This window comes from Neodiprion virginianus, chromosome 7 (genome assembly GCF_021901495.1).
Source record: "Neodiprion virginianus isolate iyNeoVirg1 chromosome 7, iyNeoVirg1.1, whole genome shotgun sequence".
Lineage (NCBI taxonomy): Eukaryota > Metazoa > Arthropoda > Insecta > Hymenoptera > Diprionidae > Neodiprion > Neodiprion virginianus.
The window spans coordinates 14,737,735-14,759,360 of NC_060883.1; the positions used below are offsets into that span (position 1 = coordinate 14,737,735).

At 35.2% G+C, this 21,626-nt stretch overlaps 1 protein-coding gene across 6 annotated transcripts; it reads right to left on the minus strand.

Moving 5' to 3' along the window:
- Nucleotides 1-22: 22 nt before the first annotated feature.
- On the minus strand, nucleotides 23-21,252 carry LOC124308733 (lysosomal alpha-glucosidase-like). 6 transcript variants are annotated; one of them, XM_046771720.1, is made up of 20 exons: nucleotides 20,986-21,252; nucleotides 17,524-17,598; nucleotides 17,302-17,395; nucleotides 16,944-17,045; nucleotides 9,475-10,263; nucleotides 8,593-8,750; nucleotides 7,848-8,022; nucleotides 7,299-7,389; nucleotides 7,053-7,221; nucleotides 6,418-6,487; nucleotides 6,235-6,339; nucleotides 5,901-6,158; nucleotides 5,581-5,783; nucleotides 4,920-5,027; nucleotides 4,639-4,816; nucleotides 4,207-4,355; nucleotides 4,050-4,134; nucleotides 590-860; nucleotides 287-489; nucleotides 23-203 (listed from the first exon to the last, which is right to left on the minus strand). In XM_046771720.1, exons 4-20 carry the CDS (start codon nucleotides 17,025-17,027, stop codon nucleotides 132-134), a joined length of 3,168 nt encoding a protein of 1,055 aa, XP_046627676.1. In that variant the 5' UTR covers nucleotides 17,028-17,045; nucleotides 17,302-17,395; nucleotides 17,524-17,598; nucleotides 20,986-21,252; the 3' UTR covers nucleotides 23-131. The 6 variants fall into 6 exon arrangements, with proteins under 6 accessions (XP_046627676.1, XP_046627677.1, XP_046627675.1 ...); XM_046771721.1 differs by lacking the exon at nucleotides 20,986-21,252 and adding an exon at nucleotides 20,483-20,537; XM_046771719.1 differs by lacking the exon at nucleotides 20,986-21,252 and adding an exon at nucleotides 20,275-20,456.
- Between the last annotated feature and the right edge of the window lie 374 nt (nucleotides 21,253-21,626).

The following is a 21,626-nucleotide window of genomic DNA, read 5'->3' on the forward strand; positions in this document are numbered from 1 at the left end:
TGGTACACTCATGCACGAAAAGTATTGAAAAAATGGAACAATATTATTTCAGGTTCTATCTACAGATTACTGTAAAAGGTAAAAATATTACACATAAGTGTGCTAAAGAATATTTTCGCGGTAAATCCGTCCTATTTCTTGAATACCCAGGACAGAGTAAGCCTTGTTTTCAGATCCACACCAAGCCCCGTGATGTTCAGGTACTGCACAATTTGAGAACGTGTATGATAATTAGTTTTTGAAACGGGGAAAGAAACGAAATCAAATACAGTTATTTGTATCTTACCTTTCTCTCTATATCATAAGTGAAATCACCATGCTCATTTCCGTTCAAGTAAACTCCATCGACCACAGTCCCAACTCCCATTACACTAACTTTTCCAAGAATCATATCTCCACTGAAATATCCCTTATTAACTTCACGATTTCTCAATGTCCGATTCTGGACAGTAAAACTCAGCCATCTGAATTGATAGTTCTCCAACGAATCTGTGTAGAATTGAAAATTCATGCTCCAGTACTCTTTATTGATTGATGAGCGTAAGATTATTTATTTTCGAAGTATCGGGTAATAAAAATTGTTATTCACCCAGACTATCTCCATCATCCCAATATAATTCACCACTTGCAAATCCGTTTTCATCTAACGCCACAAGTAATTCGAATTTTTTTTTTCGGCTCTGGGTTGTAGTGACGCTTGGAGTTTGTGCTGGTAAAATTGAACCGCCTCGAATCATCAATGGTATCGTATCCATCGGAGCTTTTAGGGTGTGATTGAATCCCGTTGAGAACATGAAAGCTTTGGTGTAGAAATCGTACCATGGTCCACGTGGAATGTAAGCTGTTACTTCAACCTTGTTCTAATAATGGATAAGTAGGTAATAGTTACGTAAATAAATACTCGACTAACATGGTTGGCAAAATACAGCATATCGACAGTTGCGTAGAATAACCTGCTATCTCAAGTCAGGCTTGAAATACCGGCTATTTCGAGTTCGGCTTCAAAAACCGGCTATTTCGAGGTTCGCTTGGAAAACTGGCTATCTCGAATTAGGCTTGAATAATCGGCTATTTCGAGTAAAGTTCAAAAACCGGCTATTTAGCGGTTGAAATTTTTTGCCCGCAAATTAAGTTGGTAGCACTGTCGGGCTGAATACGAAATTCGCCAGCGCCTCACAAAATTCATACAAGCTCCGTTTGGTGAATGTAGGTATTATACCTATGGTTGTCTCGGTAATTATAATGTAGAAATAAAAGTATAAAGCATCAGGCATATGTTGAGATGAAATTAAAGATTATCATTTCGGTATAATGACATTTAATGTCATTACCAATTTAATGTCATTATGCCGAAATGATAATCTCTAATTTCATCTCAACATACGCCTGATGCTTTACACTTTCATTTCATGACATTACCAATTTAATGTCATTATCCATTTAATCTCATTATGCCGAAATGATACTCTTTAATTTCATCTCAACATACGCCTGATGCTTTATACTTTCATTTCTGCATTACAATGATGTATTGTAACGTGGCATTTTTAATGCCCGTTACAAGGGGCTCCTTGAACCCTGGGCGGAACCAAAATTTAGGAATTTCCGAAATTGAGTCGCGAAGTGTTTGCAAAAGAGCGCCAGGACTAGAGTCACGCATCCGAAACTACGAAAAGGGACACCTTAGCGAATAGCGTAAGATATTTCAGGTTTTTTCGTTTTTTTGATTTTTCGAGCTAAAACGGCATCGGGCAAGAAGTCGACACCGAATTCGAGGAAATTGCGAAGTGGCGGGCTAGCGACAATTGCGAAGGAAGGATGTCGAGGCTGCGGAGGGGGCGCCGACGCAGATCCCCGCATCGCGGGAATCCAAAGTGGACGCGATTCCTGCTGGCGGCCGGCGCGCCGCAGCCTCTCCCCCTTCGCGCCGCCAACAATTGACTAGCGAACTTGCGACGGACCGACTAGCGACGAGGGAGCACCACGCTCACCGCCAAGACGCTTTGGAGCTGCACGGAGGACGAGATTGCGATCTAGCTTAAAGTTCTGCGCAGCGATGCTATTGAAGGTGTGCGTCGAGTTGCGCGATCAACGAAATCGATGACGGATCGATTATTGCGTATTCTTGTGGGTATGACGTCACGTATGGGATGGCGTATCGAGATCCGTGTTGCGGCAGGTCGTAGGTTTTTGAAACCACTTTAGTTCTGGCGGTCGTGATAAGTAGTCACATGTTGGGGAGGTTCGCGAAGTAATGGAGTCACCCAAAAATCGCGAGGGGAATGGAAAGGGGGTTGCAAGGATGTAGAAGGTAAGCGCTGCTTCTATCCCCGCGATTGAATTTCGAGCATAATTACGAAAAGGCTTGCCGAGTAACGGATAGCCGTTTTGGATTTGCATTGTAGAAAAGTACTCGAAATTCTTTTGCCGATTCTTTTGCTTGATGACCGTAGCCTGAGTACGCGTGTTGGAGTAGAGTAAATTTTGAGTTCCTGAGAAAGTTGAGTAGAGTCGCGGGTTTTAGTTGAGTCTCTCTCATGTGTGAAATCAAGTATAGCCGAATTTCGCTGTACCGGGTCGAGCCGCGTTATCGGGGTTTTCAGTGTCACCTCTCGAGTAGGTCGGGAAGTGCCCAATTGGAGTGCTCGGATTAGCGGATAACGTTTTGGAGGATTTTGAGAAGGTTTGATTTCGGATGCGTTGCGATAGCGTATAGTTTAGGTTACGTTTAGTTGCGCCTGCATAGTTCCGTACCCTTTAGTTAAGATAATGTAAATTGAGTTGTGTTACCTGGAGCTTGTATTTAGATAAAGCTAAATTTAGTGGTGCTTGCGCTTAGTTAAGTTACCGTTTAGTTAAGATAGTGTTTAGTCGAGTTGGGGTGATGTATAGTCGAAATTGCCGTTGCGTTGAGCAGCAGTTGAGACGAGAAGTTTGAGTATTGAGTTTTGGTTGCGTTTGAAATATAGTAACGTTTGCGGATTCGTTTAGTTGAGATAGGTAGGAAATAAGCTTTAGGTTGAGTTGAGTTGTCACGTTTAGATTTAAGGCAGCTCGCGGTAGCGTCGAAGGTACGAGTCGGGTGAGATTGAGGACGCCGTCTGTTCGGTAGCCCGACGGCGCACCGTCGAATAATTAGTTTTAGTTTCGGTTTCGAGCAATAATCGCCATGGAGAAGAAATGGCGAATTTGCAAATTCAGAATTGCGTATGAAGACTTTGTGATCGTTGAGTGACATTTTAGTTAGGGAGCCGCGAGCTCAGTAGAGTAAGAAATAGAGTAGGTTACGTGCAATTTTCTGTTTATCTTTCGCATCGCGATGAGCGACTTTTGGATTATATTTTTTTTGTTTTTGTATCACCGCTATTGGGAAATATAAGATTTTATTTTACTTCTGTTGTTAAATAGCGTGTGTATTTCGAGTGTCTCTCTCTCTCTCTCTCTCTCCAAAAATTACCCCTCCCCTTTCCGCGGTACTGAGCTATCGAGCGCATTAATGATTTTGAGGCGTGTTAATCACGCCAGGCGCCCAACAAAACTTAGCGATATTGTTTTTAGATCCAGGGTACATCGTGGACGCCAAATTATTGTGCACACGGTAAGTTCTCGCCCATTTTCTCCGAGTGACCGAGGAGCGGGAAAAATCCACGTTACAGTATATAAGCATATAATACCTACATTCACAAAACGAAGCTCGTATGAATTTTGTCAGGCGCTGTCGAATTTCGTATTCAGCTGGACAGTGATAGCAACTTAATTTGCGGCCGAAACATTTCAAACGCGAAATAGCCGGTTATTCAAGCCTAATTCGAGATAGCCGGTTTTTCAAGCGAAACTCGAGATAGCCGGTTTTTCAACGATAACTCGAGATAGCCGGTTGTCCAAGCGAACCTCAAGATAGCCGGTTTCTCTACGCAACCATCGATATGCAGAAGAAAGTTACTATACTATTTGATCTTATTAGCAGTCGTAGCATATCTGTACTCCTAAGAAGCTCTAACATTCAAATTAATGCTCAACAGTTTTCATTTACTACTAATTTAACATACCTCTTCCAACACAGGTATAATCATAAGAGAGCTTCCCCACAAGAATTGCTTGTCAATGTCGTACGTATTTTTATCATTTGTAAATCTGAAACAAATATTATATTTTAATCAATAAAAGGCCATTGGGTATATCAAAATGCTAGCCAATACTACTAACTCAATGAACAAAGGTCTCGCTACGGTATCGCCGAATTTGTGAGCTTTGAAAAACAACGTATACAAGTATGGTAAGAATCTGTAACGGATCATCAATGCTTTTCTGGTTGAGTGTACCACCAAGTCTCCCATTGCGACTGGATCTTGAGGCTAAAAATCAGTAATGCTTGGCTTCAGATTTATCATTCTAGACATAGATATAGTAGGTGTGAAAGTAAAAAAAAAGTAAAACTATTGATGTATTCGAAAAACAATGAAAACATTTAAGCTGCATCAAAATCAGTAAAAAAATCTTCAACGATAATTTCAGTCCTTGATACATGGTTAAAACCTATCGTGCGCAGAAGTTTCAAGGAAGTACCTAAATACAAAGAGTGATTCATTTGTTGAATTTACGTTTCAAATAGGTAGCATAAGCTTAACCAATACGCACAATTGACTCATCAGAATTGTGGTTCCGAGAAAATGGGTAGAATGCACCAAGCTGCGACCAACGATTGCAAAGAGCCGGTGTTGTATTACCACGGAAGCCACAAATATCCGCACCTACCATTGGTACTTGGAATAAACTGTAGCTCAATACCTCAGGAATACTCATTCGTAAATCATGCCTAGGAAGAAAAGATAAATAAATGAACTAACCCACCTTTTGCAGTATTTTTTAATTAAAAAAATATAAACAGTATCAATAATTATGTGGCAATAATGACCTACCAGTCTGACAGTATATCTCCTGTCCAGTGACCTGCATAGTATCCAAAACCCACCCAAGTCGATCTTGATATTATGAATGGTCTTTTATTCCTGATTGATTTCAAGGCGCTGAAAATAGTTCATAACAGATTGATCGGAGTGTTTGCAGTGAGAAACTTCAGAATCTTTATAGATACCACAAATTTATAGCGCAAATATATCATAATCATTTTCTTATGGGTTTTTACTATCATCAACTACTGTGAGTAGAGTAGTGTCGATTATCCAAACTAATTGGAACCAGGCATCATTCGGATAACTGAACAGTGTGAAAAAAGACACTAATCCGTTGAATGTAATAGAATATGTACATAAAATAACAGATTCAATATCGAGGCTCGCTTTTTTATAGCAAGTCTGCAGGCGAGTAAAGACTGACACTGAATAACGGAATGCGTGCAAACTCATGTCAGTCGAAACATTGAAAATTTAAACTGAGTTATCTTTCGCTGAACTAACATTTCAAATAAACCGAATCGTCATTTGGATGATTGGTGGTTTGGATAAACCAAATTACCTTTCGGACGATGGATATTTCGAAAAAATCAAATCACTATTCGTATAATTGACATTTCGGATGACTGACGTTCGAATAATCGACTGTATCATATTCCAAACTTACAAATTTGTAGCAACTGCTTGTCCAATTCCGTGGGTATTGTGAAGGTTGTAATGCCAGCCCAAGTGGTGTTGAGCATCCATACAAAATGTCTTGGACGCGAGCATTCCGCCCCTGACATTCGGCACATATTGCGGATAGTCAAGATCGTTTTTCGTACAACCATTGACGCGACCGTTATAAAAATTGGATGGCTCATTCATATCCTTAAATTAGAGAGAAGCCATTATACTTCTATCAAGTTTTATAAATGAATAATAATGAAGCTTGATAGCTTGAACCGATTCTAGATATCCATTTATCTTCATGAGTAAAATACACACGATCCATATCCCGTCGAATGCGAACATTTTGTGTGTGTTCTGCAGCATGCGAAGATAGTAATCACTGGTCATGGGATTCGTGAAGTCAGGCCACACGGTGGAAACCAGATTCCAAACTTTTCCAACAAAAGGCTGACCTGTTGCAGAGTCTTTCACAAATATGCGCTCTCGTAAGCCCTCATCGTATGGCAGATATTCACCTGGTTTTTCCGATGCAGACAGTCCTGCATCTATTATTGGAATGTAGTGCATACCTACCTGAAAGGAATTTTACAGCTTGACAATAACTGAATAGCAGTTTCGGAGACCGAAAGTATGAATAGCGTAAACTCACTGAATGAAGTTCATCAACGAACTCGGGCAGATCTTTGAAATCCTTTTTATCGTAAGTGAAATCATTGTTGCGATCCATGTAGTCTATGTCGTTCCACTGGGTATCCTAGAGTATAAGATATATTTCAGTATCAATACTACGATATATTATACAGTTATTTTTAGAAGGGTATTATTTATTTACAAATGGTATCTTTGCGTTTCGTGTACGATTCCAAACCTCTTTGGTAACGGCAAGACTTTTGTAACCATACCTGCAAATATAATTTAATATAATTAAAAAAATTCAGTTTGGAGAAAAACAGGGGCGTCTGAATAGTGATCAAATCAAAGCGAATCGAATATGCGAGTGTTCAAATAGTTCCAATACTTTGAATAAAAGTGTTCGAATTATTCATATTATGCGGTTCAAATCTCAAATTATCCATTTTCTGTTTACTTTTTGTAAAATACTTAGTCAAATGATACGTGCGCTTGTCAAAATTCTTTTTAATTGGAAATGAAAAGTTAATTTCCAAAAAATTAATTAAATTAATTTCATAAAATTAATAAGTAAATTTTATAATAATAAGTCAATAAATTTTAACGGTAACCAAATTTCAGAAACAAAACTTTAAAATCAGTGTCAAATCAGAAAACAAAATTAATTTTTAAAAATTGTATGTTAGAGATTCCAATCAAATTATTCAGATATTTTGTCACAGGTACGTAAAATAAGAATCAAATGATTCAAGAAATTGAAATATTCAAACTCGAATTAAATTATTCGCATACCCTTAGTGAAAAGAACTGACCAGTCCAAAAATTAAATGCACATACTTGCACAAGTGAAAGCCAAGAGACCAATATGGTGGCATAAAAGGCTTTCCAACAATTTCGGAATACTGCCTCAATACATCTGCTGGTGTAGGTCCCATGAAAAAGTACAAATCGAATATTCCACCTATGGTTCTAAAAGTTATAGCCGGAGCTGGCTGTAGAATAACATCTGAAAATACACAATTCTATTCCAATTGTCGCTATTCATATTACCATCAAAGTGATTTAGATAAGAGATAATTTTACCCATAGCATTGCTGTTCAGGAATAAGACCCCATGACTCATGCCAGATTCTTCCATTACAAGATAGAATGGATGGGAACCGTATAAATTCATCTGAAATAATAAGTAACGAATCTAAAATATCTGTAAAAGCAACTAATTGAATATTCAATTTTCAGTCAGCCATAGCCATTCAAATTTAACAAGAGTTTGCCTGATTTGCCAACTAAGCCTGATATTGGTAATTTACTGAATTTTCTAATTTTTGTACTTTCTGACTTTCGTAAAATGTATTCAACATTAAAGGTCAATGAACACAATACCGAAGCCAAGAGGAGAGAACAATGAAACGTATTGAAAAACTTTAATAATCCGAATCACCTAATTAGCTGGACTGCTGTAATTTTTGTAAATGCTGCAAGTATGACAGTTTAGAAATTGATTTCAGAATTGTTAGCGATGAACCTTTTGGTCAAAACAATTCAAAAAGTTACTACGTGATTCAAAACATACCCTGCAATACTGTTGACACAGTTAATTTAATATTGTACAATCTTTCATGGCAAATATACCTTTTCTGTAGGAGGTTGATCACTGTTAAACATCGTGAATGATTGCCAGTTAGTGTCTAGTCTAAGATTATTTCTGTGTTCACCCAGGCCATAGATATTGTAAGACGGTAGTATTGAATGTATTTGAAGAAACTGATCGGAGAATGTGAAACCGCCTATTCCAATAGAATTGAATCTGTAAAAATAGTGAATGACCACCACAGAATTTTGTGAAAAATATATCGTAGATAATGCAAATTCGAAAATTTAAGGTGACTTGCAAAATTAACGACAGAGCCAGGAATCGAACCTGGTGTCTAGAGATGCTTTACCGGAGACTGACTCCACTAGACCACTTAGCCGCCTGACTACAATGTCATTAATTTCTTTCATCACCTGTATTCGAAATTTGTTTTGGTTCGTGTGCCGTGTATTTGTAGAAATTGAAGGATAACACCAGATTCGATTCCTGGCTCCGTCCTTCACTTTTTAAGTCACCTGAAATTTTCGAATTTGCATTCTCTACGAATTTTTCTCGCATAAAAATATATGACTTCTTCATATCTTTCTGGTGATTGGCCGGGTCCGGTCTAAATGGCTTAATACAGGAGTGTAATGAGTTACACTCACAAACAAGCCACGATTACATACTGTCTCAAACTGTGCCTCGTGGGACGAATCCTTCAACTTCGAAAAATACATCCTCTGAACATTCTTGAAGTATACATATCTATAGATTTCTAAAATATGTGAGAAGAGAACTTACAGAACTGTTTTGTCCGATGCACGTCTGATCGCAAACCCAGCTTTTGACTCATCAATTTCAAAAATGTACTTTGGGCTTGAACTTTTTTTAGGCAACTTTTTCCAATCACGTTTAACAGGCCATGGAGGTTCGTAACGAGCATTGTCAGGGTCTGAGATCTATCATACAAGTATAATATTACCGAATAAATAATTATTCGAAACATATGAGCAATAAAAATATGTTAAAACACGAATTTAAAAAACAGTACATTATCTTTATAAACTTATTCAAGATAATCAGCTTAGATGAAATCAATTCATTTTTCGTCTTATACAGATAATATAATATGAGTTAAGTTCGTCTGTCATCGTCGTATAGATAAATCTGCTATACAACTTAATTTTTTTTTCACAGGATTAAGATAAAATAAACTGCATTTTAATTTTTCAATCGAGGCAACGCCATTCAGAATCATGACTTTGACGTGATTTTGCAAAAATAAATGATTCAATAAAAACATCTCTCAGCAATAAACGCCTCGAAATCTACGAATCTGAAAAATGACATAGTTCAGCTAAGCAAATATTTTTTGTAGATAGCAAAAACATATTTTATTCCTCACACTAAATTCTACTTTATTCCAGGAAATATTTTGTTGCAGCAAGTTCTTTTTTACTCTCAATGTAATAAGAATTCGCCATTTTCATTGTTACATTTTTGACTATCTAGATGAAAATAATGATAATCTTATCCCTTAGGGAGGTAATGGCATGATAAACTATCTTTCGACTTATCTACATAAATTTTATATAAATAATCTGATCTTCATCTAAATAATAATATCGATCATTTTGTACAACACTGGCATAGAAATAAATTAAAAGTAACTTGATGCCTCACCTTCACACGAATAATGGAATCAGTCAAGCTGGTAGATTCAATTTTTATAATGCCGATATCGTTTTTGTAAGAACTTTTAGCCCCAATCCTTAAGAGGCCTGAAAAATCGTTACCATCCGGTGTCATATTGAAATATTGATAACTAGTCCAATCTTCCGGATAATAGCAATAAGGTACATCCAATGGAACACGTTTGGAACAATTATCGTTATCACAATTTATGTGGTCAGGTGGGTTCCAGCAGCACCCGCGATTCTCGCAATTCAATTTGGTGGCTCCGTCTTGAGGATAGCAATCAAATCGCAATACCTTAGGAATGTTCCTACACTTTTTGTCCGACGGCGGCTCTCGGCGAATGAAATCTCTTACCAAACTCCCTCTACTCTCCAAATGAGAGTTGTCAAAGTACGAGTCAGCTAGGTTGGAAGTGATGCTATCTTCGAGAAAGACATCAGCGCGGATATTTTGACCCGTAACATCCTGCTCGGTATAAGTTCCCAGTGATTCGTCAGTGACGAACCCGCACAGCATGGCCACCAAATACCACAAACTGGCCAGTACAAATGAGATCATTACAACCCTTGCGAATACTGTCAGAGAGGGTACATATCTTTTCTTCAACGATACGTGGGGCTTAGGATCTTCCTCCTCTTCATCAAGTGGCTTAAAATAATGGAACATGCTATGCTGAAAAGCAAATGACTTTGCCATATTTTTTTCCTTATAGTTTGTATTCTTCGAGTTGGGAATCAGGGATTCTTCGTACGGCATTTTATTCCTGTCTCCAATCTGTGGATGAGAATTGAGATTTCTAGGTTGAAATGGGTTTTCATACAGAATCAGGATATCTTTCCTATCCCTACCTAGCTAAATTTTTATCTTTTTTTGGCATGTCTTTGGCTCAAAAACTGTAATATCTTTTGATAGATTCTACATGTTTCTGAAATACTTCAAGAAGGATTCGTTCATGGCTCTGTGTTTGCCATGGTGATGTACCGATTATGATCATTTTTCTCGGGAACAAATGCTGTTTAATTCATTGCCAGTCTGTTCCATATGAATTGTTACAAATAAACTCACTAGATTTAATTGTAAGTAAGTTTTATTCATTTGCTGTGAAATCAAGTTCAACCAAATAAATAGAATAATTTGGTCATTATTATTTTTATAACATATTACCTGTGATAATTGCAAGACAAATAAGTCATTTGTTCATGGTAAATCTGAACTTTTAATATGAGTAGAAAATGATTGATAAAATTGAAATTTGTGAAAAAAAAAAAAATTTAGCAGACGAAACTGAGAAAAAAATAAAGGTTCTGCATAAATACAGAGATTCTCAAACAAAACAAAATTGATTTCAATGATTCGAGCGAAACTCGATTGTTCAGAAAACTATTAAATCATTAGTTATTTATTATTTCTTGGTGAAGAATAATAAAAAAAAAAAAGAAACAAACGCACAAGATAAATTTTAAAAGAAAAAGAAACCGAATACCATAAGATCCAATTAAGAATAGCGAATCGGAAAAAATATCTTTTGTAATATGAACTCTATCTTATAATAAGATTATTAAGAAAAAGCTCAAATTCCAGTTGAAGATTTCTTTTTTCTGACTTCACACTGTGTCATAGTCATTGGTATTCGTAGACACATTGAGAAAAACACGAAACAATGTAGAAAAAAACAAGAAGCCGTTTACAAACTAGGTTGAAGTTAGTAACGTTATCGCAACGAAACATTGGGGAAAAAGTGATTATTTTCTTAATTTTACAATGATTTTAAAGGAACTAATTGTGAGATTGAGAAATATGAGCGTGTTTTGTTTTATTACGGTTTACTGAGTTTCAGAAAGTTCCAAAATTGCGAACTAACAGTTTTTCCTCAGCATTAATCGTTACAATAACGTTAATAAATTCAACACAACACCATGTTACATGCATACTGCGCACGTATTCATGCATGTACAATTGGAATGAGTATTGCATGTATAAATAACTCACTCGAAGCAGTTATTGTTGTTGCACTGTACTGAGCACAATCTTATCGAAAGTTATTTAAAGGAACAAAGTGCGGACGTGTTTAAAAATAAATGCAAACGACGAGTGAGTATAGAAAAAGAACAAAAAAGAGAACAAAAGCAATGATACTGCTTACTAAGTGGCGAATACTTATAATTTTGAAGAACCCATTTGTGTAATGATTGCAATAGAATTATATAAAATCAAGATGTAAATATGCAGAAACAACATACTTACGGATAACCTACTGACAGGAGACTGAACCCTGCAAACTGACTCAAGTATTCGTATCTGCCTGCCGGTATTCACGCATAACCGTATTGAAATAAAAGCATTATGTATATATATATACGCGCATGTGCATACATGAAATGCAAATCCAAATGGCAGGAAAAATAACTCAAGCCGTGGCTCCATCTGACGGTCAAGCCAGCCGAACCTTACGAGCAATCAGAAGTTAGACTGCAGCGCCAAATCGAACGTAAGATCATTTGAATTTTGTGAGTTTTGTCTGAAATAACAACAGACGACAGATAAAAATAAACCTTGCACTGCTTTTAAACACTTTTTAGTTTTGATCCGGTACCGAATGTGGAATTAGACATTATGAAATTATTACACGACAAAGAAATAATGGAATTCAATCTAATTGAATTGGAGCGACAACCTGAGTGGCCTAAGTTATTTCCTCGGCCATTTGGGAATGTCACGTACGTATGGGGCTTTCCACGCTAATTCAGTAGACTGTTGACTATGACATTTACTTAATTTTACCAAAGATTTTTTATACGCTAGTACGAGCTCTGAAGGGCTTCCAAGATTTTTTAAAGTTTTTGAACCACTCGTCTTTATTGGTCTTTATCCTAAGATTTTTTAAATCTGTCTAAAAATACCCAAATTCATTTTTATGGAACAAGAAAAAAAATATTTCGTTTATAATTTTTTTCTTTGAAATTTCTAAAAATCTCTATAGAATGTATGCCGGAATTAAAAAATAAATTCAAATTCAAATTGGAACCATTTTCACGCAAGATTCAGAGTGGAACCTAGTTTTTTTCTATTTTTAGAATCGTTTATTCTATTTTCACACCTATTAAAAATTTATTGTAATACATACCGCATCTCAGATTTGATGATTTTTTAAATTGTTTCTTCAGTTCTAAAATACATTTTCGACATTTTTCAAACTTTTGTAGAACAATCTTTGTGGGAAATAATAATTCCAAGTGTTGGGGAAAAAATGTTGAAAAAAATTGTGAGTGTGTTTTAGAACTAGAGAAACAATTTGAAAAATCAGTAATCAAATCGGATATGCGGTATGTGTTATAATAGATTTTTAACAGATATGAAAATAGAATAAACGTTTCAAAAAATAGAAAAAATTATTTAAAAATATTGAAAAAACGAGGTCTCACTCTGAATCTTGTGTGAAAATGTTTCCAATTGGAAACGAAATATTGTTTTTCTTTTTTCACACAAATCAATTTGGGTCTTTTTGAGATAGATTTAAATCATGGGGTAAAAGCGAGCGATTCAAAAAATTTGAAAAAATTCTTGGAAGCTTTTCAGGGGTCATACTAACGTATAAAAATATCCTTGGTGAAATTAAAAATGTCATGGTCAATTGTTTACTGAGTTAACGTGGAAAGCCCCATATGTATGTGTGCACACAAAAACTTTAATAATTATAATCATTTTGTAATCATAAATTTTAAATGAATTATCGTTAATGATAATAATAATAATAAACTCAAACGATCGTAAGCAGTTACATGACACATAGAATATGTATATTTAAATGCGAGGACAAATTATTATTCAACGGGAATATTAAAGCTCATCTTTGATAAAAACATTGCTTAATAACTTCATTTTATTTCTCTAAAATATAAATATTTACATAGATAACGTATGCAATTACGTTTAACAAAGTAGGAGCAAAACTTTCAAATTACAAAACACAATTGTCATGGATCTTTATAAAAGACGATTGTTGATTAAAAGATTTTCATTATTAATAACCTTAAAAATGTCTCAAGATAAATATAGAAATATGACGAATGGAGAATAAATCGAAAGAACAAAGCACGAAGAAACAATTGGTCACATTTGTGTTTCCAAAAATGCAACTTTTCTCTTCTTTTCAGACGAACTCGACAAATTTGCACTGGAGAAATCCAAAAACAATGCATAAATGAAATCTCAATATAGAGAGCCCATTGTATAAACTGCGAAGTTAAGTATTGACATAATTTGCTATCATTCTAATCTATGATGGCTGTTTTTAAATTTGTATTTATTTTTATTTTATTTATTGCAATTAATCAACTGGAATCCTGTTTCAATAATAAATGAACTTGTGTCTGAAAAATCTATAGCAATATGAATGACCAACACCAGCTAATGAAAACTGTTGATTTCAATATTGTTAAAATAAGTAATTATTGTTTCACATGACCAGTTCATGTAAGCGTGCACGTGTGTATATGTCCGTATCAATAGACTTATGATAGGAAAAACTCCATCAGAAGGAATAAAATGAACACTTTAAAATGAGAGCATAAAAATTTGAGAACCTTAAGATACAGAGATAAGATTGATCCATGCCAAGTGTCATTATTGTCATAAGATGGTTTTAACGACAGTTTTCAGTTTTTACATTCATTGAAACTTGCTCAATGTAACAAATACCAAAGTTACTAGACCGTAGGTAATTGAAGTAATAGATAATAACCATAGGTAAAAAGCTGCTGATAATTTAAAACGTGTACTCAACTATTGACAATATAAGATTCCTCAATGCAATTGTTTGTTTTTTTTTTTTTTTGTTACCTGTAATATACATTAAGATTTTCATCTGTTCACTACATGTTATTGAAACAATAATTTACACGATGAAAGTAATACATTATACAATTACATTAACAATAAAACTAATTTGACAACAAAATTACCTTTCTTTTACTATTTTTTTTAGTACTTTTTAGGTCAAATTGTCTCCAATTTTATTTATACATATGATACATCATCAGTCGACGCACGGTCATCTAAAATTGTGCTAAACGACTACCTTTACGTAAGTCTGCACTAGAATAATATTAAATAATTATGGCAGTAATAAATCTTAGCAACAAATAACAGTAAATGTATATGATATAATGGGTATTCATAATTGTTCAATGGAAAAAACTATCACAATGATTTATCGCAACTAGTACAATAAGAAACTAAAATTTGAATACTGCTAGTGCAAATGAGGACAAAAGACTCAGTTTGTCATTAGCTAACACGAATTGCCGTATCAGATAATAACTTTTTTTTAATGACATTTCGAACAAGTCTAAGAAATGGTAAATAGATTGCAGAATTACATGTTTATTTTCATAAATAAAAAGTAGTGCAATCGAGCTGCATTACTCAAGAAAAAAAATTGAAATATCTTGAGCAGTTAACTGTAGTCGTCAATTTATAGCTCCATACATAAGTCCGGCAAATCAAATTGCAATGTTGACGCAATTCACAAATGTAATCATTACGTCTTATCTGAGTAGATGACTATACTTAAGAATTACATGATTAATCGTTAAATTTGTCACCACTAGGATTAAAACGATGTTCTAAATGGTTTTATAACTTAAAATATCACTTCATTTCATTTTCACGCGTATTCATGGGTGCTAATTTACATATTACAGTTTTTCAGAGTTCAAAATTGATAGTATTGATTTATTTTTGTCATGTAGATTACTGGTATAAACCTTATTACCAAAGATTTTGACAATTTTCTAAAGGTTTTATAATTAGCAAATTGGCGTATGACCAAGCATTTCAACCTCAGGTTATAAATAGGGCTTATTTCGTTTCATTTTCATTTTTTTCCTCGGTATGAATCATCAAAGCACTGTTCTCGTTGCAACTATAGCATTCAGTTAAATTATTTATTATCAATCAATCTGAGAACAATAAGAAGAGAGACAAAGATGGAAAGAAAGATCTGCTATCAGTGTAATTATACTATTTCACAATGTAAGTCACAATGGATCATAGTTCACTGAATTGTTTTGAAAATCAACAGAAAAAATCTTAAAACAAAAGAAATAGCAACTGTTGATTAAACTTTTATTTACCCATACGGAATAGTTCATACTTTTGTTTATTTTCTTCCTCCACTTCTTATTTTCATGTCACTTCATTAAATAAGTTTGAGAGGTTTGAAGTATCGCTACAAAAATAACCTGATCATCGAATTCAACTCAGCGATGTATATTAAAGTAAAAATAAGACGTGGATAGATTAAAATCATTTACTTTTTTGTGAATTATGTATTTCAATAACCATATGAATTACTCTATAAGTATGCTATATCAGTTAGTAACTATATTTCAATGCAGGCAGCAATGACTTGTCAGTGTTTCTGAGAGAATAACGTACATATTCAGTAACACGAGTTCCTTGTACTTTAGGTTTTTCTTTCTCTTTGTTTCTTCATTTTTGGGGGTGGCCATGCGTTTTCTTCACCATTTAATCAATTTAACTCAACCTAACACTTTCAACACTTTTGACCCTCGATAACATGTACATTTAAAAAAATATATGTTTTTTCATAAAACTATATTGAATAAGATCTATTGATTGCTGCATTTTCAATACAATAGGAACTCCAGGTACTTGAAATACCAGGGCGGCAATGCTTCTTAATAATTCAAGACATCCATAGTAAAAACAAAAAAAAAAAGTTTAATCAACTGACCCCGAGTTTGACTACTAATGAATTTTTCAGATTCCTTGTCATACCATAGAATTGAAAAAAAAAAAATGAATGCAGGTTTTGGTTTTTTCGGAAGCCTAGTTAGAATGAAAGGTAGAAAAGAAAAAAGAAGATAAAACATCTTCTCAATTAGCTGACACTGCTGAACTAGATATGTAACTGATTGGAGATAAAATTCTGTATCTATGGTGTTGAATATATACCGGGACAATCTCTTGAAACTTGGAAATCAATGTACAAATTTTATCGGCTGTTCATGCAGGCTGGCCATCCTGAGTTTCAGCTGTAAAACTGTTTCTAGCGGAGATGCAGTTGAACGGTCGGAATTTAATGCTTATGCTCTTTGAAAAATTCAAACGTACACATTTTGCGCAATTGATTTTCAAGTTTCAAGTGATTGGCCCGGTACACATACGCACACGCACACACACACACAGGCATGACTATAATGAAATTCTTGACAGGCGGACCATCCCCCTGCAAATGAGAACTCTGTGCATCTGATAGTCTGACGACAACATACTCGTCACTCAAAGAAGAAGAAAAAATAAAACTCTTCTGACGATGATCTGCATCCTATTTTTTTTTTTAGGAATCATGGAACACGATCACTGTATTACTTATTACATCTTTTATTTAAATTGCACGCTGGTAGGTTTGTTTTATCTCTGTGGCTCACCGAGTTCAAAAGATTGGCTGGTTTGTTGTTGTGTACCAGAAACACTACACCTGCCACCTGGGTGCTGATGAGGTACTTGCCCATTCTGGCTCGGAGACATGCCTGGATAATTGTAAAACAATTTCATTGTCTTATCTAATATTATTATTATCATTATTATTAGAATACTCTCGGGCCTTGGAATTATTTTTATAGTCTTAAGAAAGTGATTAATTGATCTAATCATGTTTAGTAACGCATTTTACAACAGAATAAGCCGATCCCTAAGCGATCCCTAACTTTTCGTTTCTCAAAAGAACTATTTTTTCAAACATCAGACCAGACACTCCAGAAAACAAGTTCATTAGTTATAACTTACCAGACGGCGTTTTGTCTCCGGCAGACATTTTAGAAAATGCTAATAATGCATCTGGGAAATTTGGAGGTGTAGCTGGCGTATTGCATGGTGTGATCTGAAAGAGTAGTAAGTAAAAAAAGAAAATGAGAATTGAATGGAAATATGTACTCTGTGTGAAAGGCAAATGTAAAACATATTTCGATCCTGGATTTGAGTTTTATTTATTTCTATCCTATTTCTCACCTGTCCAAAATGTGTTCCTGGTCCTTGAGCGCACGAGGGTATAGCAGCTTCTTGAAAAAATATACTCAACGCCGTCTGTAAACAGAATTGAAGCAAAATTAACAAAAATATATGCTGTTAAATTGGGAATTGGTGAAAGCGCATAATATTTTGTGCAAAAGTAAAGCAAAAGTGACTTCAAAGATTTATTACAAGGTTTATTGCATGAAAACTAGTTGCTAATATTGGTTGATATATAATATAAAATAAGTGAACAGAGTGAAAAAGTTTTTAATTTAGAGAGTATAAATTGTAAAGCAGATCATAAAATTAACCATGTGTTCATTGCAATGAAAATGAATTACTGATACTTTTACTAAGAGAGTTTCTGTCTATAATTTTTATAACCTGAATATTGTGCAAATACATGTTTTAAAAACATTGTTTCAGCTGCATTATGCATTTCTCTAAGAACGTGTGAACAAGATAATGTTCTGATTTAAAAAAACTAATCTCTAATATTTTCTACGTGTTATTACAATCTCACTGATTATTTCATCTAACCTTACGAAATGTTTCACAAATTACACAACATCGTAAAAAATAAATATTTTACTATCAAAGAATCACTTTGAACGGATTGTGATTGCAAAATCAGTATGGTTCGCTTTATGTGTGCTGTTAATGATCATTTACAGCATGTTGGAGCATTTTCAAACAGCAATACTCTTTACAAGTATGTTTCTTTTACAAACCTCACTAGTATCTAATCACAAAATATTTGGTTCGCGATTGATTTCACAAAAAAATAAATGTAGAAAAAAGAACTGACAAACATCGTAAAGATACTTGATTATCACAGTTATCCGTTTTCCAAACTTATATAACCTGTAAAAAAATGATGAACCTTTGGGATAAAGAGCACATTGTCAGTAATCTAGCTACAATAAAATTAGAATCTGAGTTACCATAGGTGGTAAATGACAAAATTAATAGATGTTCAAATTACACCACAGACTTCATCGAAGAAATTGATTGGAAGCAGGACAATTGGCTTGCGTACAGTCTTAATAATTATTTTACCAATTCATTGTTTCATAAAACGATGTTTTAATGCAGGATGCAAAAAATATTATCACTCTTGATAACAAGAGTGACCTTTTAAATTGTAAACAAAAACAATCTTTCCTAATTTGGACGTAAAGTATAAATTTGCTTGTTTCTTTTTAAATACAGGATCATCAAATGTTACTCAGATGCAATTCAGATTCTTATTCTACTGTGTATGAGCAACATTGCGTATAGATTCGATTTTTTTTTTCAACCCTAGCTGTTTGCAGTTTTTACAAGAAACAATCATTTTATTTCAAAACTGTAACATGTGGTGACTAAAATTTAAAACATTCATGCATGTGTTGAATCATTAACATAACTGCACTTATAAGTTTTAAGATATGTTTGTAACGAAGCAAATGTCACTGTTGCCGCAGTTAAGTAGAGCAGTCTGTACAATATCACCAGACAATAGGAATACATAACATATTATGGTATTTGAAACTGACAATTTTATGGTAAAATTGACTCAGTTATGAGAAATAAGTTACTCGCTACTAGTCTTAGAAGATTTAATTTCACGGCGGGGTGGAAGGTTGAGTAGAAGGTGGCGCGAATTAAAAATAAGACTATCTTCTAACACTACGAGACTGAAGTTAGCAACGAAACATTGGGGAAAAAATCACTATTTTCTTAATTTTTACAATGAGTTTGAAGGAACCAAGATTTCGAAATATTAGTATGTTTTGTTTTATTAAAGTTTATTGAATTTCAGACAATTCCAAAGTCATGAAATAACAGTTTTTACCCAGCATGAATTGTTACGATAACGTTAATAACTTCGGTTTGATAAAAGAAAATGTCATTGACTGGACAGATAAAAGAATAAATTTGACAACGAAAATTGACATAGATACGAATTAAAAAAAGACTTGAGTGAATGACAAAAAATGCCGAAAGCCTTCTAGTGAAATGAATTCATTCCGATTATGCTACACTAGCATAGACTAAGTATAAATAATCGCAAATGGCATTTTGCCACCTGCCAAGTTGAGTTATTTTTTACTAGGCTGGTTTGGCACAGACCATTGTCACCCGTCTGCCCGAAAATATATAATCTATAATGGTAAACAGACATGCCAGAGAGACTGGTCAGCGGCATGAAAAGCTGAGTAGCGATGTTACGAATAAATTATTTCCGTTCTACAGCAGAAACGATCATCAGTTGGTTGAAATCCGGTCATTATTCAATCTGAGACCCGACTCGCGTTGTTACGAAATGCGTACGTAATCATCGCGACCTGAGTTCCAATTTCCTGCTGTTCCGATCTCTTAAAATGACAAATCGGCCTATTGCCTGGTGACAAAAGATTCGAGCAACGAGCGATCGTTGTTTATTAGTGTTTACCTTCAACGGCGGATGTGTGATAGAAAAGAAAAAGATGGTACATAAATAACGACATTAAAGTTAGTAGCGTTACCGTAAGGAAACATTGAACAAAAATATCACTATTTCTTATTTTTACGATGATTTTGAAGGAACTAAGATTGCAAAACATGAGTGTATTTTGTTTTATTACGGTTTACTGAATTTCAAACAGTTCCAAAATCGCGAAATAACGGTTTTTCGTCAACACGAATAGTTACGATAACGTTACTAACTACAACATGTTCATAATAGTATCGCAGAATCCGTGGTAAAATTAGACGTTCATTTACCATCGAATTTCAGCCGGGTTTTTGCCGATTATCGATTTATATCACATGCGGGTGAAATGATAATGGTAGCCGCATAATAACCGCGAGTTGTTGTTTAAAGATACGGGGAAAGTGCGCAAGATAAACTTGTAAACGAAGAGCAGCCATTTTATTATCACTACTCCGTCGTATCGTCGTCGTCGTCGTCGTGCGTGTTTTGTTTACTTACTGTGGCTTGCCTCGGCGGCCGAGACGAGAAATAATTAATGAAAAATGGAAGTAGAGCTCACCTCGAACTGCCAGTGAGCAGCCTGCAGTAACTGTTTCGCCTGTTCCCTGGCGCACCCGGCGGCCAGAACGAACTGATTAATCATCACCTGTTCCCTTAGAGCGTCCATTTTAACGCGAAACCTTTTTGTTATCACCTTTCGCCTCGTGACTTCTGTAACAACTACGAATGCTTCTTGACGGTAAATTACTGTCCGATTTCCCAAGCTGTTTAGATAATTCGAACTATGACGACACCGCTGTTCTCTTTATATTATATCCGTATTGTTATTGTTTTTTGTTTTGTTACACGGGTTCTATTAACCGCGGCAGCAATCTGCACCCACCCTACCCAACTAAAGGCGGGCTAGCCATAAGCCAAATACACACACAACTTGTTTTCAAAACTACTCATCCCTGACGAAAGCAGAACGATCCGACGTTGACGTCACAATTCTTGCTTACATTAACGTGCCTGCGACAAAGTCGTCTGTTTGGAGCCGTCACGTTCGGCGAACTCCCTCCCCGCGACTTTTAACAATCAGATGGATCCCCACCAAGTCGCGACATTTGTTGTTATTTTGATTATGATGGCGTTGGCCCGAATCTTGCTCTATACAGAGAGAAACCTGAGAGGGCCCACGGAACGAAGAGCCTGGGACAGGCTGGTGAAGCTCGGTTCCGTCGGATCTGTGTGTCCGTTCCGTGAACTAAATTCTCGGCGGGTAAGCGATGGACGCAGATAACGAAGTATGCTCTGTATTATCTGCTCCACCGCTTAGCTCTCTGTTATGCTAACCCATCCACGTAAGCTCACACGCACGCGTCTTACAGGGTGAAACCGCGGTATCCCTCGGCCACTCTGCCGCTTTTTGCAAAGATTCAGTTGCTTAATATTACAGAAATGCAATTTCGGATCTTGCTTCGTAAACGGATGCAATACTCTACATGTGATACTTATTCAATTAATTATTATAGTACTACAAACAAATCCAGTATTATAAAAATAAATAAATATTAGTATTATAAATAAATAATAAACGAATCATTAATTACTCTCTTTCTCCCCCCTCCCTTCCACTTACAAATGAAACAAAAATTTCTTC